Source organism: Trichosurus vulpecula, chromosome 7 (genome assembly GCF_011100635.1).
Source record: "Trichosurus vulpecula isolate mTriVul1 chromosome 7, mTriVul1.pri, whole genome shotgun sequence".
NCBI lineage: Eukaryota > Metazoa > Chordata > Mammalia > Diprotodontia > Phalangeridae > Trichosurus > Trichosurus vulpecula.
The window spans coordinates 272,655,260-272,673,372 of record NC_050579.1 but is presented as its reverse complement, the minus strand read 5'-3'; the positions used below and the strand labels follow the sequence as shown (position 1 = coordinate 272,673,372).

Below are 18,113 nucleotides of genomic sequence, written 5' to 3'. Positions count from 1 at the left end.
AGAAAAACATGGAAAGATTTACATGAAGTAATGCAGAATGAAATGAGCAGAACCAAGAGAACATTGTATATGTTAACAGCAATATTGTTTGAAGGGTAACTGTGAGTGACTAAGCTATCCTGAGTAACATAATCATGGAAATCAACTAGGAAGGACTGATGAAGGAAAATGTTATCTACCTCCAGAGAAAGAACTAATAAATGGTATGTACTGAATGGTTCCACATATACACCTATATCAAATGTTGGCCTTTTCTAATGAAGGGTTGAAAGGGAAGGAAACAATTTGGAATTCAAGATCTAACAAAAAAAAATAATATAATTGGGAAATTTAAAAAATATAGATAAGCTGTTTTTAACCCTCACTTTTGGGATTGTACTACTGAACGTTAATCGGAAAGGCTTACAGAAGTTATTCTATTAAGTGTCAGAATTTATAGGAAAAACTGCAAAAGAAATTGCAATCTATGACACCTGATGTAGCAACAGAGGTAATAATCGTTCATTTACCAAGTATTTGCTGAGTAAAATTTATAATCTCCCAATAAGTTTAGGATTTTCAACAAATATTTACTGAAGAACTAAAGGTAATATGTATTCAGTATTATGAGAGTTACAAAATGCTATCAGATTTCAAAGGAGGGAAGAGACCATGAATAAGGTGGCTTCTGAGCTGGGTCCTGAAGGAGATGTGGGATTTAAACAGGTGAGGTTAAAAGGAAATCACTATTCTAGGAAGACGAAATGCCTTGAGCAAAGGTAAGAAGGTAGAAAAGTGAAGGGCGCATTTAAGGATTGGTGAATATTCTAGTTCAGCTAAGACATATGATAGATGTAGAAGAGTGGAAGAAGAGGTTAGAAAGATAAAGCAGAATTCACTCTTTTTAGAATTGGAATCAACTTCAGAGATTACTTACTCTAACTCCCTTGTTTGATCAATGAAGAATCTGTCCAGGGATGGTAAGTGACTCAAACCAAGATTACCTGGGCAGTTGGTGGCAGACCTGAGGCAAGAGCCCAGGGCTCTTGTCATTTGCTGTGGCACCTTGGTCAGACAAACCTAAAGAAGATCTGGTGCAAGATAATGTACATGAAAGCACTTACTCTGAAAATTGTCAAGTGCTAAATATATATAGGATATTAGAATGATGCCAGATTAAGGCACACCGAAGGAAGCACAGACAACCAGGACAGCTTCGGAAATAACCTGCTGAATTATTACAGACTTTAAAAATCTGTACACAACTGATGTACATGGTGGGCATTCAGGGTTTCACGTACAATCCTTCTCTATTCTCCTTTGTATATGAAATAGCTTATATTATTGGTGTTTGTACAGTTCAGAATAACCAAAAAATTTATTTTTAGAAGAACTGTACTCTATGAAATGATATGAAGCACAGGCAACCTTTGTGCTCCTTTGTGTGCAGAAAATACCCATGCTTTACCTGCTTTACAGAACTGAATATGGCCCTAATGACAAGCCCTCCAATTGGCATATACATTTTACAGTCTGCCCACCACTACTGGTTAACAACACGAGTAGTCTAAAAATTAACCCCTTACCCTGTACTACGATGCAACCTTCCGTATGACGTATCTGTTGCTTCACATTTTAAAGGTGCACAAAGTTCTGAAGTCTAAGATTTTGAGGAAAGGGAAGGGGTATGTGGGCTCACATAGGCAGCAGACAAAGATACTCACTTGGCCGGAGGAAGGAATAACATTTTGTGCATCGTAGAGGTCATCCGATCCCTGCCTAGGCTAAAGGCATCTTTGGTCAATGACATGGCTTCCTTGGTGAGGTCCATGGTGGCATGAAGGGCCTCCCTGGTTGCATCCTTGGTCAAATGTATAGCACTGGCCAACTCTTCCTCAATGTTCTTCACGGGGTTCACTTCGCCCTGATCGCTCAGAACTGTGTCCCTACTGAACACCTGTTGCAGTGTGCCACATGGGTTAGATACCGGAGTTTTGCCTAGTCTTTTAGTCTGTAAGGATTCCATGGATTTATGGATCTCCTCTTCATGGGCTTTGTCTCCCAGCTGTGAAGAGGGGTCCTGGTCCAGCAGTACTCCATTACTATGGGAGAGATCTAGTTTGTCCTGTAAAGTGACCAAATTTTCAATGCTACTGTCTTCTAGGACCTTTGTTGGGCTTAATGGACCCCTATCTGAGGAAGCATCAGACTTCAGCTCCCTCTCCTCTGAAGGCGAGAGCTCTGAATCTATGAGGCTAGTGGTCTCTGAGCCTGCAGAACCAGCCTCTCCAGTTGGAGTGGCTGGGTGCATGAGTAAGGCTATTTCAGCGCTAGGGAACAGGATCCCTATGCAAACTGTCTGGCGTGGCAAGGGAGACCCAGTCATAGCTTGGGTGTCCTGAGCCAAGTGTTCCTGAAGACTCTGAAGTACCTCCTGCAATCGGAGCAGAGCCAAGTACTGGTAGTGGTTCAGCCTCACTTGAACACGGGAAGAAGAGTGGATTAACACATGGATATCTGCTGTAGCCTCCATTTCCATTGTGGGCCCTTTGCTGTCCACACCTCGATTCCCTTCTCTCAGAGCATTAATAACCTCAGGAAGTCCCGAAAGACTTTTCAGATCACACTCTGTCTTTGACCTCTGATGAGACCCAGACTCTGGGGCAAGGAACATGGGCTGGACAGGACTGCCAAAACTGGCTGATGGCTTCATCTTCCCCTCCTTGACTAACAGCAGTTTCTGTGCCTGGGCTTGCTGCCAACAGATAGGCAGACAAACCCATATGGATAAGGGGAAAGGAGCCACAAAGTTCAATGTATGTCCTTTGAAGTTCTCGGTCCCTTCAAAGTCCACGGATATTTGGGTGAAGTAGATTGACCAGAGGTCTTGGGAGGCCCGATCCCTCTGAGGAAGGAAAGGACTGAACTGAGGGACACGGGAGTCCATTTGGAAGGCATGATGCAGGAAAAGCATGTGGAGGAGGCTGAATCCACCTGGGGCTTTGGGAAAATGAGAATAGTTGGAATGAAAGAACTCAGTAGCAGCAAAGCTACGAAAGATGTTCTGGAGGTCTGTACAGCTACAATTCAGGGCATGGCGTGTATTAGTGGCGGTCATGGCAGAAGTAGAGATAACGAGGGCCTGGGGACGATGCAAGGAAGCCAAGTCTTTTTTCTCCAGAGGGAGGCTCAGCTGCAGGAAGAGAGTGAGATACATTTCACAGTGGCCATCTAGGCACCTTAGCCCCCAGTTAACACTAACATATAAAGAGGCCATCCACGCTATCAGGATGCTTTACTTATTCACCTGCTTCCCAGTATCGTAAATAGACAACGGATTACTAGGATTAAAAGAGACCTTAAAGATCACTTAGTGCACCCCCTCACTTGATCAACGAAGAAACCTGGGCCCAGAAGGGTCTATTTCGCTCAAGATCATCCAAGTGATAAACGACAGAGCCTAGATTTGAATTCAGGTCTTCCGACTCCAAGTCTAGGGCCCTTCTCCAGTGTGTCCTACTGCCTCTTTCACTACGTGAGCAGGCCAGAATGAACCCAGGATCTGTCGTCAAGGGGAGCAGCAGCTGAGAATAAGGGACTGAAATTTTACTTTTCCTTCTACCTTCAACTGGAAGGTGTCCATCAGGACATCCACATGTTCATCCTGCTGGCTTGAATCCTCAAGTTTGTAGATAGCCTTGAACTGTTCCAGGCTGCGATATAAATCCAGCAAGAAGAGGTTCCCCCAGAGCAAACTGATGGGATCTAGGGTGAAGGTTAGGCCATTCAGCTGCACGTAGAGATTGGGACAAGGAACTGGAAAGCAGGGAAGAAAACAACTTTCAACAACACAAGTGTAATTAGATATGGTCCATTAAAGACCACAACCAATTCAGAATTAGAAAAAGCAAGGCTACCCAGGTCAAGATTACAAATTTGGAGCCTAAGATACAGAAATCAGCCTTAACTCAGGCAACTATTTGCAGCCAGAAAACAATATAATGTATATATCTCTAATACCTGTGAAGAGACAGAATATGACACTGACAGAATTGGGGCACAACACAAAGAAATAAAAGGAGACAGGGACCAAGGACGCTTAGATGATGACCCCTCATCTTCAGGTTGTACCGCTTACCTGGGAGTTCCTGATTATCCGGGAAGTAATACTCTGTAAATTCAATATGAATGGCGGAGACCTGAGTGGGAAGATTGTAGAGTTTTCGGTTGCATGAAAGGAGGGTGGATGGCTTCTTCCTTGGCTGCCCAGCTGTAGAAACCTAAGCCGTCAGGAGCTAATATTAATATCGACAGCAAAATTCAAAAGAAAACTCAGCTTGGTTTGGGAAACAAAGTGAATATCTCTATCACCCTTGTCTGCAAAAGAGAAGAGCCCGCCCACGGAGAGGCGACATTTTAGATATACTCTCATAGGAATGATACGTAAATCAGTTTTCACTATTTCAATCCTATTTCAATTTAATCCAATCCAATCCAAGTGTTTAGTGTTTACTAATAATAGTTTAATCAGTCAATTCTTCGTCTAAGTAAGTGCATAGCATCAAGGTACATAGGGACATCCATCAGCAAATTCCCTGAACACAGTTCTAAAACTGGACAAGCTTCTGCAGTAAGACCCATAAACATACCCAACTTCCTAAAGAACGGGCAAAACATTAAAATCCTAAAGCCCTCTTCACACTGCCCTCTTGTAGGGATCTCCCTTGCGCCCATCTGTAAATATGACATCTGTTCAGCAGCAACACTCCTTACCTGATGGACATCCAGGTCATCCACACGCACCACCAAACAACTAGAACGCAATCGGTTCCAAGCAGGGGGCCAAAGTGGGGTGGGGGCAGCCTGGTGGCGGTGTAATGAGCTCCTCTCTAGGGGGGTTTTCTGGGGACTGGAGAAAATTCCTACAAAACAGCAACAGGAAGTTTGGGGACAGATCGGAGGAGAAGGGAGAGTCATGTAAGTTTAGCCAAAATGATAAATGCACAAGAAGTTCAAACCCCCAAAAGACTTTTATGCTGGGCGCGGAAGAGAAAACCTCCACCAAAGTGTCAAAGAAGTCATTCCACCAAAGACCAAGGCAATCAACCTGATGGAAAGTGATGGCAATCTTCTTTTTACTATTAGAGCTCTTTGTGAAGAGGGACGGCACTTTAGTGATCCTTCTATGGTCATTAAGGTGGAGGCAACTTTCCGGAAGTACTAGACCGAGGCAGGCAACTTACCTCTCCATCTCCACTAGCTATGTAAAGGCACACAAATAGGCTAGAGCAATTCTCCCCACAACTCACCTGACTTCTTGTGGAAAGGTAAGTCTGTCCCCAGATGCAAGGAAGATTTCAGATCTGACTCTTCATTCCATTTTTCTATCTTGCTTTGAAATTCTGTCACCAGCTTCTGAGCCCACTGGCCTCGGGTCTCCATGGCCTCACAGTGCCTTACCCAGTGCCTACAATTCTCTCCTATAAAACAGAGAAGCAAGAAGCTTTCGGCAGAACATCCAGGTCAAGGAATCTTTATTTCCTTTTACTCCCAAGCTACTGAGATAGACCCAGTACAGAAATCTGTTCTCCAACGCCACCAGCCATCTCCACTTCTTGGAGCAATCAATGCCTAGCCAGTAAGTGCTCACCATCTCCACTTCTTGGAGCAATCAATGCCTAGCCAGTAAGTGCTCAAGGTGCTTGATTGGTGCCACATGTGGCTCCTTCCCCATTACCCTACTCCCAAACCAAGGGAACAACCTATTGCTTCCCTTCCAGCCCTCACAACCAACTTCACTATTTCAGTCTGTACCATCAACTTTCTATGCACAAAACCTTTACGTTATCTTTAACTCCTTTTTTTTTGTAGGGGGGAAGGCAGGGCAATTGGGGTTAAGTGACTTGCTCAAGGCCAAACAGCTAGTAAGTGTGTCAAGTGTCTGAGGCCGGGTTAAAACTCAGGTCCTCCTGACTCCAGGGCTGGTGCTCTACTCACTGCGCCACCTATATCTGCGCCCAATATCTTTAACTCTTTTTTCCTTCATCTCTCATATCCTATCAGTTTACAAGTCCTATTGATTCAATTTGCAATATTTCTTGAATCTGTCTTCTCTTCCTACTGCCCCCTCCCTCCTTTACATTTCTTTCCATCTCCTCCCTCTCCTCATGTAATCTATGCTTCATGCCATTGTCAGTTAGGTAAAGTTACACAAAGTCAGTTATGTGAAGGTCTGGTTACATGACTCTGCCACGCAGAACCTTTTAGTGATTTCCTATTACCTCCCAAATAAAACAAATTCCTGTGGCTAGTATTCATGGCCCTCTACGATCAGGCAGCAAAATACCTTTGTACCATTTCTCACACTACTTACCTCTACCCAAGCCAAAGCGGCTTCCTTGCTTCTACAACTTAGCTAGTGCTGTTTGCTACACCCAGTATGTTCCCTCTTCCCCTTATCAATTGAATTCCTACCCATTACAAAAAATATTTTATTGATACTTTTTGGTGTTTAGCACCACAGTCACGTCCAGACAACCCCTCCCCACAACAGAATCCTTCCTTAGAAAGAAAAAATAGAAGAAAACCAGTTGAGAAAACAACCAGGAAAGCTAGTATATCTCACAACAACAAATCACGCAACGCTTTTTATCAGTAGTTTACCCCTTTTCTGAGAAGAGCACAGGATTACTAATTAAGAGCTAGAAGGGGCTTTAGAGACCTCAGTCCAACTACTTCAACCTAAAGACAAGGCAACTGGAGTCCCAAGAGTTTACATGATTTGCCAAAAGTCATATTGGTAAATGGTAGTAGCCAGAGCTACTAGCGAGAAAAGACAATTCTCGCCACCACAGTCTCTGGCACTATAAAATAGTCCAGCATTTCTTCCCTTCCCTCCTCACCCCCTCCCCAAGACTGCATGCAATCCTACATGGGCTCTACGTACACATTCTCACATTAGTCATGTTGCACCAATGGGAGAAACCATGAGAAAGAAAACAAAAGAGAAAAGAGTCTGCTTCACTCTGCATTCTGACTCCATAGTTCTTTCTCTGGATGTGGATGGCATTTTTCATCGTGAGTCTTTTGGGGCTGTCTTTGATCCTTGCATCGCTGAGAAGAGCTAAATCTATCAGTCAGTCATCGCACAATGTGGCTGTTACTGCGTACAATGTTCTCCTGGTTCTGTTCCTCTCACTTAGCATCAGTTCATATAAGTCTTTCCACGCTGTTATGAAGTTGGCCTGCTCATCATTTCTTATAGCACAATAGTATTCCATTACATTCATATACCACAACTTGTTCAGTCATTCCCCAATTGATGGACATCCCCTCAATTTCCAATTCTTTGTCACCACAAAAATAGCTGCTATAAATATTTTTATCCATGTGGGTTCTTTTCCCATTTTTATGATCTCTTTGGGATACAGCCCTAGAAATGGTATTGCTAGGTAAAAGGGTATGCAGTTTTATAGCCCTTTGGGCATAGTTCCAAATTGCTCTCCAGAATGCTCAGTTTTCCCATTTTCTACCATCTTCAACATTTATTATTTTCCTGTTTTGTCATGTTAGCTAATCTGACAGGTGTGATGTGGAATCTCGGAGTTGTTTTGATTTGCATTTCTCTAATCAGTAGTGATTTAGAGCATTTTTTCTTATGACTACAGATAGCTTTAATTTCTTCCTCTCAAAACTGCCTGTTCGTATCCTTTGACCATTTATCGACTGGGGAGTGACTTGTATTCTTATACATTCGACTCAATTCTCTATATATTTTAGAAAAGAGGCCTTTTTCAGAGACACCGATGTGAAAATTGTTTCCCAGCTTTCTGCTTCCCTTCTAATCTTGGTTGCATTAGCTTTGTTTGTGCAGAAACTTTTCTATCTAATGTAATCAAAATCATCCACTTTAAATTGCATAATGTTCTCTATCTCTTGTTGGGCCATACATTCTTCCCTTCTCCATAAATCTGACAGGTAACCTATTCCTCGCTCTCCTAGTCTGCTTACAGTATCAGCCTTTGTATCTAAGTCATGGACCCATTTTGACTTTACCTTGGTATAGAGTGTAAGATGTTGGTCTATGCCTAGTTTCTGCCATACTATTGTCATATTATTTCCCAGCAGTTTTTGATAAATAGTGAATTCTTATCCCAGAAGCTGGAGTCTGTGGATTTATCAAACAGATCACTACAGTCACTGACTATTGTGTCTTGCGTTCCTAGCCTATTCCACTGATCCACCACTCTATTTCCTAGCCAGTACCAAGTAGTTTGATGATTCCTGCTTCATAGTACAATTTAAGATCTGGTACAGGTAGATCACCTTCCCTTGCATTTCTTTTCATTAATTCCCTTGATATGCTAGACCTTTTGTTCTTCCGGATGAATTTTGTTATTGTTTTTTTTCTAGCTCTACAAAATAATTTTTTGGTAGTTTGATTGGCATGGCATTGAATAAGTAAATTAATTTAGGCACAATTGTCACTTTTATTATGTTAGCTCAGCCTATCCATGAACAACTGATATTTATCCAATTACTTAGATCTGACTTTATTTGTGTGAAAAGTGTTCTGTAATTGTGTTCACATAGATCCTGGGTTTGTTTTGGCAGGTAGACTCTCACATATTTTATAATGCCTACAGTAACTTTAAATGGAATTTTTCTATCTCTTGCTGCTGGGCTTTGTTAATAATATACAGAAATGCTGATGATTTATATGGGTTTATTTTATATCCTGCAACTTTGCTAAATTTATTATTTCAAGTAATTTTTTACTTGATTCTCTAGAATTCTCTAAGTATACCATCATATCATCTGCAAAGAGTGATAGTTTTGTTTCTTCTTTGCCTATTCTAATTCCTTCAATTTCTTTTTATTCTCTTCTTGCTAAAGTTAACATTTCTAGTACAATACTGAATAAAAGTGGTAATAACAGACATCCTTGTTTCACCCCTGATCTTACCGGAATTGCTTCTAGCTTATCCCCACTGCATATAATGCTTGCTGATGGTTTTAGATAGATGCTACCTATCATTTTAAGGAAGACCCCATTTATTCCTATGCTCTTTAGTGTTTTTAACAGGAATGGGTGTTATATTCTGCCAAATGTTTTTTCTGCATCTATTGAGATAATCATGATTTCTGTTAGTTTTGTTGTTGATATGGCAAATTATGCTGATAGTTTTCCTCATACTGAACCATCCCTGCAATCCTGGTATAAATCCTACCAGGTGATAGTGTATTATCCTCGACATAAGTTTCTATAATATCTTTGCTAATATTTTTTCAAATATTCATTAGGGAAATTGGTCTATAATTTTCTGTTTTGGCTTTTCCTGTTTTAGGTATCAGTTCCATATCTGTATCATAAAAAGAATTTGATAGGACTCCTTCTTCACCTTTTCTTCCTAATAGTTTATATAGTATTGGAATTAATTGTTCTTTAAATGTTTGCTAGAATTCACTTTAAATCCATCTGGCCCTGCAGATTTTTTTCTTATGGAGTTCATTAATGGCTTGTTCAATTTCTTTTTCTGAAATGGGGCTAAGTATTGTATTTCCTCTTCCATTAATCTGGGCAATTTATATTTTTGTAAGTATTCATCCATTTCCCTGAGATAGTCAAATTTATTGGCATACAGTTGGGCAAAATAGCTCCTAATTATTGTTTTGATTTCCTCTTCATTGGTGGTGAGTTCACCCTTTTCATTTTTGATGCTGGTAATTTGGGTTTTTTTTTTGATCAAATTAACCAAAGGTTTATCTATTTAATTGGGTTTTTCACAAAAATTTCAGCTCTTAAGTCTTATTTCAATAGTTTTCTTAATTTTATTAATCTCTCTTTTGGTTTTTAGAATTTCTAATTTGGTATTTAATTGGGAATTTTTAATTTGTTCTTTTTCTAGTTTTAGTTACATGCCCATTTAATTGATCTCTTCTTTCTCTATTTTATTCATGTAAGCATTTAGAGATATAAAACTTCCCTTAAGAACCGCTTTCACTATATCCCATAAGTTTTGGTATGTTGTCTCATTACTGTCATTCTCTTGGATCAAGTTGATTGTTTCTAGGATTTGTTGTCTGACCTACTCATTCTTTAGGATTAGATTATTTAGTTTCCAATTAATTTTTAGTCTATCTTTCCATGGCCCTTCATTACATGTAATTTTTATTGCATCATGCTCTGAAAAGGACGCATTTACTATTTCTGCCTGTCTGCACTGGATTGTGAGGTTTTTAATGCCCTAATTCATGGACCCCTGGACCTTTTCATCTGCCTTGTAGCTCAACCCTCCTGTATATACTGTGGCCCTCTTTCAGAATTCAAGCTCCCTAAGAGCAGGACTGTCTCTACAGAATATCTTCTGACTAAAACAAGTAGGTTTTCTGGAGGGTATTGGGATCTCCTATATCAGGGGTTCTTAACCTTTTTTGTGTCATAAGCCTTGATGAAGTCTATGAACTCAGAATAAACTCTGAAATGCATAAAACAAAATACAGGGGATATTTTCTAGAGAAACAAGAGTCAGCAGAAAGAACTTTGTTTTTTCTACCTGCATCTCCAGCATTTAGCCCAATGCTCAGGTACATAAGTAAATGCTTAGTGTTATTTTCTTCCCAATCATTTATTCATTCATTCAAACAGGATTTTGAAACAGGTCCTCTGACTCCAAAATCAACATTTTTTTCTACTGTACCAAGTACTGGGAAGTTTGTTTCATCATCAATAAGGTCCCTTTAAGCTCTAGATCTAGGATCTTATGTGATCCTCTAGAACCAAAATTGGTCATTGTATTTAATATAATTTCTGATATCTTTTAGTCTTGTTTTCATTTACATTATTATAATCATTATGCATATTGTACTGGTTCTGCATCAGTTCTCCCCAGGTTGCTCTGAACTCTTCACATTCATCATTTCTTATGAGGCAACTATATTCCCTTGCATTCATATACTACAATTTATTAAACCATTCTCCAATTTAAGGATTCCCAGTTTTCCATTTTCTTATGCTACAAAAATGTTGCCATGAATAAACACAATTTACATATATATGCAAATATACATACATATGTAACACACATGTAAGCATGTATGCCTTTTGTTTTTTAGTTTTATCTTTATTGATGACTTTTGTTTTCACAGCTTAGTTATTCCTAGATATACCCACCATATCTCCCCCCCACAGAAATGAATGTTTCTTCGTAACAAAGAAAAGCACTTAAACAAACAAACAAAAAAACCCCCAACAACTTCTATTCTACTCCCATAATCCCCACTTCTCTTCCGATGCATTTTTAATTAACTGTTCCTAAGAACCACTATTCATCTTTCAATTACTCCAATTTCAATGTAATTTCACTCAACCTTTCTAATGGCCATCGTTGACTTATCGTGTATATATACTGTTCTTCCAGTTCTGTTTATTCACTCTATCGGTTCATAAGCATTCTTCCAGGTTTCTATGAATTCCTTGTTATCTGTCACAATAATATTCCATTATAATCACGTCATAGGTTTGTTTAGTGATTCCCCGATCAATGAGCAACCTCTTGGTTTCCAGTTCTTTACTACCAAAAGAGGATGTAAAATTTAAATGTAAAAATGTAAAAAGAGGAGGGAGTGTCAAAACTGCCCAGCTCTCCATTTCAGTCTGATTTCACCTCAGCTAGGTGAGATCACATCTCCATCAATCACTTTAGACCAAGTGCAAAAAGGGGAATGACTATGCTCAAGTGTCGAACAGACTGAGGACTCCCCAGAGATCTTTCCATAAATTATCAAGCTAAAGAAATGGAATTATTCCGTGCAGTGAAGCAAGTATGGTGTTCTAACACACTTTTGAGTGTCAGGCACCAGTATTTCAGGATGTTTACATAGGTTAGAATAGCTCCAAGTATTTGATCTATCTGAAACCTTTCTTTGTCACTGACCTCTTTGGAGTACACACATCTGGTAATAAGATGGAGGTAACAGGATCAAAGGGCACGAAGAGTTTGGTAACTTTGCTTGTATAATTCCAAACTGTTTTCCAGAATGGTGGACCAATTCACACATCCATATTATTATATTACTTATATTACATTACATTACTTTTCTGACAATGACTATTTCCAGATTTAATTATCTTTGCCATTTTGATGGGTATGAGAAAAAACTTTATCACTCTTTTAATTTACATTTTTTCATAGGTAATTGGTTACATTTCTTTTTTTGAAAACTTCATATCTTTTAACCACTTATCTAAAAGGAATGCCTCTTGGTCATATAGTTCTTTGCACAAAACAGCAAAGAAATGCTTTTTCATTTGTTCTATTTGCGTAAAACTCCTATGTAGTGTGGATATCAGACATTTTTTAAAATTTTTTTCCCCTTTTTTTGCAGAGGGGAAGGCAGGGCAATTGGGGTTAAGTGACTTGCCCAAGGTCACACAGCTAGTAAGTATGTCAAGTGTCTGAGGCTGGATTTGAACTCAGGTCCTCCTGACTCCAGGGCTGGTGCTCTACTCACTGCGCCACCTAGCTGCCCCAGATAACAGACTCTTATTAGAGATATTTGGTATAAAGATTTTGTTACCGCACAACAATTTTTCTTACGCTAGCTGTACTAAATGTGAAAAAGCTTTAAAGTCTTATATTATTTAAAATGTCTACTTTGTCTTTTGTGATTCCCTCTTTTCTGTGTTTGTTTATGAACTCTCCCCTTAAAACCTGAGTTGCAAGGCTGGGTGATTGGAAGGATGGTGGTAACCTCAATAGTAATGGGGAAGTTAGGAAAAAAGGATGGTAGAAAGCGAAAGATGATGAGTTTAGTTTTGGACACGAAGATGAGAAAAGGACACAGGACAGAGCCTTGGAGAGAACACATTCAGAGAGATATAATTATCATATAATATACATAATTATTAGCTTTTTCCTTTTTCATTAATGCAGAGATATAAATTTTCCCTCCAGTATTTCTTCAGCTACACCCCACAAATTTTGATATGCCATCTTACTGTAACGATTTCTAAAAATTATTTTTCTATGACATGTTTTCTGACTCATTCTTGAGGTTAACTTTAATCAGTCTCCATAGAGGTCTAAGTTCTTTGTTCATGTTTCATTTATCAATTATGATTTTCATTAAAAATAATTTATTTATTATAATTTACTATAAAAGCTGTTTTTTAATGTAATATTTTGTTCAGATTTTTATTTTTTATTTATCTATTAGACTTTTCTTGAGTCTAAAAGAGATAAATGGAATTCCCCTAACACTTACTGTTTTATTCTTTACGTCTTTTTGTAATTCAGTTGTTTTTTCTTTTTAGCACTTAGATGCCATGTAATTTAATTCATGAATAGTTAACACTGATATTGTTTCATAATATGTGGTACCTTTAAGCATAATGTAGTTTCTCTCGTCTCTCTTATTCCTATCTATTTTATCTTGTTTGAGATAGTTGCCACATGTTTTTAGATTCAGATTAGATATAATAAATTCCACTCTAACCACTCATGTTCACTCTGAATATTAATATTTTAAATTTGCTTCCTATATACAGAAATTGTTGGATTTTGCTTTCTAATCTCTTCTGCACACTCCTCTATTTTATGAGTGAGTTTATCTCATTTATATGAAGTTTTCCTAAAGTCTGCTTCTCTTTCCATAAGATCTTATTTTAATATTTCTTCTTACAATTCTTTCTTTAGAAAAAAAAAAAGAAAAAAGACAAATCAACACCAGATATCCATAGATTATATTGCTTAGAACAATCTGAACAACTTTTTCCTTTCCTCTCTTTTTTTCCAGCCTAGAAGCAAATCACTATGTCTTGCCCTCCTTTTAAAAAAAGAAACGATAATCAGCCCCCTGTAGCTATATTTGATTTTGCTTGAGGCAGTTACCTCCTCAATCCCACTCCTCCACTAAGATTATGTGACCCTCTGCTTTCTACCACCATAAAGTTTGTAAGGCTTTCTTTACCCAGCCTGGACAAGAATATGGTTCATTAATAAGATTCTCACTTCCCTGACTCTATGGCTGAATAATTTTCACTTGTGGCACCTCAGTTACAAGAAATAGTAAGTCCTTCCCTATTTTCCCACAAGGTGTTTAGCTTTTTAATATTTTTTGGTAAGCTCCTGAGCACAAAGCTTCTCTGTTTACTCTCTAGCCATTACAGAGGGTAGGGTAGGACTGCAAAGATCTCTTTTCTCCCTTCCAAAATGTATACATGGGTTCATCACAACCCTTTCAAGCTGTTCAAATTTGTATTTCTTTCTTTTTGTCCAAGATTGTTTGTTTTTTGAAGATTCTTCGGGTTTTCTTAATAAGAAAACAAGGTCTGGTTTTCTTAACAAGAATGCTTTAAAGTTGTCAAGTCCATTTCTTCCCAAATCATTATGCTCAACTTCACAAAATAAGTCATGCTTGGGTGTAATTTATTTCTTTTTGCTGTTGAGTATAATACTTGTTCTTTTCTTGTTATTAATATTAATATCCCATTTTACAGATGAGAAAACTAAGGCAGAGATGATAAATGATTTGCTTAGGGCAACACAGCTAGGAAATGTGTGAGGCTGAATTAGAACTTAGATCCTTCTGATTTAAGCCTAGTGCTCTATCCACTGTTCCATCCAGTTGCCCATACTGAGGAGCCACGCTGACTGAGATTCTTGGTATGTGCTCTGTCTTTTTCTAGCCATGTGCAATAGAATTTTATCTTACTTTGTGATATTTCTTCATTGTTACTAAGAGTTTTTCTTTTTTTGCTCATTTCTTCACTATCTCCATCGGTCCTTTTTTCTTACAGGGACATAACTCCTGAGGTTCTTTCTGAAGGGTGGAATAGTCTCTCCCCACTTACTCCTAATGAAGTCAAGGAAAAGTTGTACAAAGCAAACACTGAAACAAGGAACCTATAGAAATTACAAACGTTACTGTAACTGATGAAAGCCTTTGCTGCGGCTACCAACTATCTACCTGTTGTTAGTTCCAGACTCTTCTTGTCTTTGCAGTTGCTCCTATGTGGAGCTTACAGAACTAGGCTAGGGATGAACTTTGTAGAATTTCTCTTCCTCTTAATTTTTGTTCTTTTACTTAATTTGATGCATTCCTTATTCTTGAGGTGATAGGGAAAGCTAGATGCAAATTTTACTTAACCGGACTGCTGGGAGTCCCTGAGCTGGTCTGATAAATTTGTCTTAAGATGAATCTGTCCAAGGCTCACTGCATTCAAGATGCTGATCTTATCTTGCTAAGATCTTATCTTGATGGGCATGAAGTCTAGCTGAAGCATCATAGCACAGTCCTCCCCATTCCCACTTTCACTGCTCCCTGCCAATGGATAATTTATACCAAAATCTCTAGAACAACAGTAAAATGCATCCCTGTGAATAATAAAACCGATAATCTAACTTTGACTCTTCCAAATATTAGGGCCTGAAACCCAGAAACTGAGGCTCCATCCTCTGGCTCTAGAACAAACTAGCAATGCTGTAATTCCTTCTCTGTTCAAGGTATTCATACCTGCCCAGTGGAAAGGGTAGTAGTCAAAGGCCATTTTCCGGAAAGTAAGTTGCATGGCACCACCCATCACTCTGTTTGCTGAGACCCCTAGAGAGAAGATTATAGATTATTAGCTTAAGATGGCACAAAGAACTCAAAATGCTACTTGAAGAAGACTGAAAGCCCATTCAAGGCAAAAGTCCAATATCCTGCTGACAGGCCAGGGGTGGAAACCTGTGGCCTCAAGGCCACACGTGGCCTTCTAGGTCCTTGGGTGCAGCCTTTTGACTGAGTCCAAGTCTTACAGAACAAATCCTTTAATGAAGGGGATTTGTTCTGCGAAGTCTGGATTCAGTCAAAGGGTCACATGTGGTCTCAAGTCTGCAGGTTCCCCATCTCTGTCCTAGATTCAGAGCAGATTAAAGGAAACATTTTCAGATGACCTGCAAAAATTAAGACACTGGCCCTCTAAGGCTCACTGTTAAAGAATAAAAAAGTTCCATACCATCTAATTCCCTCTGCAAATGGATCCCAGACATCTAGGAAGGCAAGAGAAACAGTCAACTCAAGGAGAATTCTAATCTCAGGTTCTCCAGCTGACACTCTGTGACTCTGGCTAATCAAATTTTTTCTCTATTTTTTTGTTGTTGGTGAAAATTACTTCCCCCAGTTGCAACACTGCTAGTCATTGTCACACAATGCCCTGGTATCGGAAGTACAGGCATAACCCAAAGTCCCAGGAAGTCAGAGCTAACGCTCCTTTCTTTCCCTTCAGCTTCAGGCCTCCGATTTTCTGCAATGATCAGTAATTCTACAAACAAATAACAATCACAAATTTAGAGTTGGAAAGGGCCGTAGAAGCTCTCTAATTCAACACCTTCATTTACAGATAAAGAAAATGAGGTCCTAAGACACTGACAGTGAGTAGAAGAACCGAAGGCAGAACTCAAGTCCTCCATCTCCAAATCCAACACTTTTTCATCGTGCTATTCTATCTTCTGCCAGAACCAAACATTCAGGAAAAGAAGAAATCAGCAAATAGTTATTAATTGTCTTCTTTGTGCCATGCACTACACTAAGGGCTGGGGATAAAAGAGGTAAAAACAGCATCTGCTCTTAAGAAGCTTACAACATCTAAACAATTATGTATAAACAAGATCAGTACAAAATAACTGGAAATAATTTTAGAGAGAAGGCACTAAGAGGGAAATCAGAAAAAGCCTCTTGCAGAAGATGGGGTTTTTGTCGAAACTTGAAGAATCACGGGAAGCAAGGAGAGAGACAAGGAAGGAAAACATTAAAGGCATGGAGTACAGTCAGTGAAAATGAGCTAAGTCGGCAATTAAGACGCCAAGTGAAAGAAACAAAAAGGGGCCAATATTGCTGGTTCAGTATGTGAAGGAGAGTAGGCCAAGGCCATAGGCATTCGCTAAACACGTACTATGTGCCAGGCACAGTGCTGAGCAATGGGGGTACAAGGAAAGGTGAAAACAAAAGTCTCTGTTCTCAAGGAGCTCACACTCTAATGAGGAAGACGGTATGTGAGCAACCATGTGGAGCAAGACAGAGATAAGATGAGGATACTTTAGAAGGAACTGGGAAGGAACTATGTGCTGAAGTACTTTATAAACATTATCTCATGTGATCTTTACAACAGCCCTGGGAGGGGGATGGTGAAACAACAGAGGCTGAGTGACTTGCCAAGATCACACAGCTAATAAGTGTCCAACGCTGGATTTGAACTCAGGTCTTCTTGACTCTAGGCCTAGCATTTTATCCACTGTGCTACCTAGCTGACTAAAAGGGAAAGGCTTTTTATAGAAGGTAGGATTCTAGCTGGGGCCTGATGAAAGTCAGAAAAACCAAGAGACAGAAATGAGAGAATTCCAGGCATGCATGTACTTGGCAGATTGAGTGTTTTACATAAGGAAAACAAGAAGGCCAGCATCACCGGATCACAGACTATGGGGGGAGGGGGAGGGACAGAATAAAGTGTAAGAAGACAAGAAAAACAGTAGGGGGCCAGATCATGAAGGACTTAAACAGCCAAACTAAGGATTTTAAATTTGATCTGGAAGGTAAATCAATTACTCCACGAGTAATTGATTAGTAAGTTGATTAGTAAGTAAGATTAGAAAAACAGAGGAAAATGTGAGGTATATGATATCAGAAAAAGGTGAACTAGGAAGCAAGTCAAGGAGAGATATTTAAGGAATCAGTAAATTCCCTGAAAACCATGATTATTTTTCTAAAAGCCTGGACTTTATGTTTCAAGAAATCATAAATGAAAACTGCCCACGTCTATTAGAACAAAAGAACGAAATAAAGAATCCACAAATCACCTCCTGAAAGAAACACCAAAAGGAAAAATCCCTAAGCATATCAGTCAAAATCTGGAACTCCTGTATCAATGCAAGCATTAATAAAGAGAAACAGCTCAAGTACCAAAGACCCAGTCAGATTCACATTAGACCTGGAAGCCCCTACTATAAATGAGAGGAAATCTGGGAATACAATATTCCAAAAAGCAAAAGATACAGGCTTATGACCAAGAAAAACTTACCTGGCAAAGTTGAGTATAATCCTGTGGGGGTGAAGGGAGGAAGAGGGGAGATGGACCTTCAGGTATTTCTGATGAA

At 39.2% G+C, this 18,113-nt stretch overlaps 1 protein-coding gene across 1 annotated transcript in view; it reads right to left on the bottom strand.

Moving 5' to 3' along the window:
• UHRF1BP1 (UHRF1 binding protein 1) overlaps window positions 1–18,113 on the bottom strand; it is a 63,701-nt gene that overhangs the window by 8,417 nt on the left and 37,171 nt on the right. Inside the window, exons 9-14 of the mRNA XM_036766488.1 lie at window positions 15,496–15,582; window positions 5,289–5,459; window positions 4,753–4,901; window positions 4,118–4,259; window positions 3,602–3,795; window positions 1,704–3,172 (exon numbers count right to left, since the gene is read on the bottom strand). Coding sequence (XP_036622383.1) covers window positions 1,704–3,172; window positions 3,602–3,795; window positions 4,118–4,259; window positions 4,753–4,901; window positions 5,289–5,459; window positions 15,496–15,582 — 2,212 coding nt within the window. The remainder of the gene's footprint in view (window positions 1–1,703; window positions 3,173–3,601; window positions 3,796–4,117; window positions 4,260–4,752; window positions 4,902–5,288; window positions 5,460–15,495; window positions 15,583–18,113) is intronic.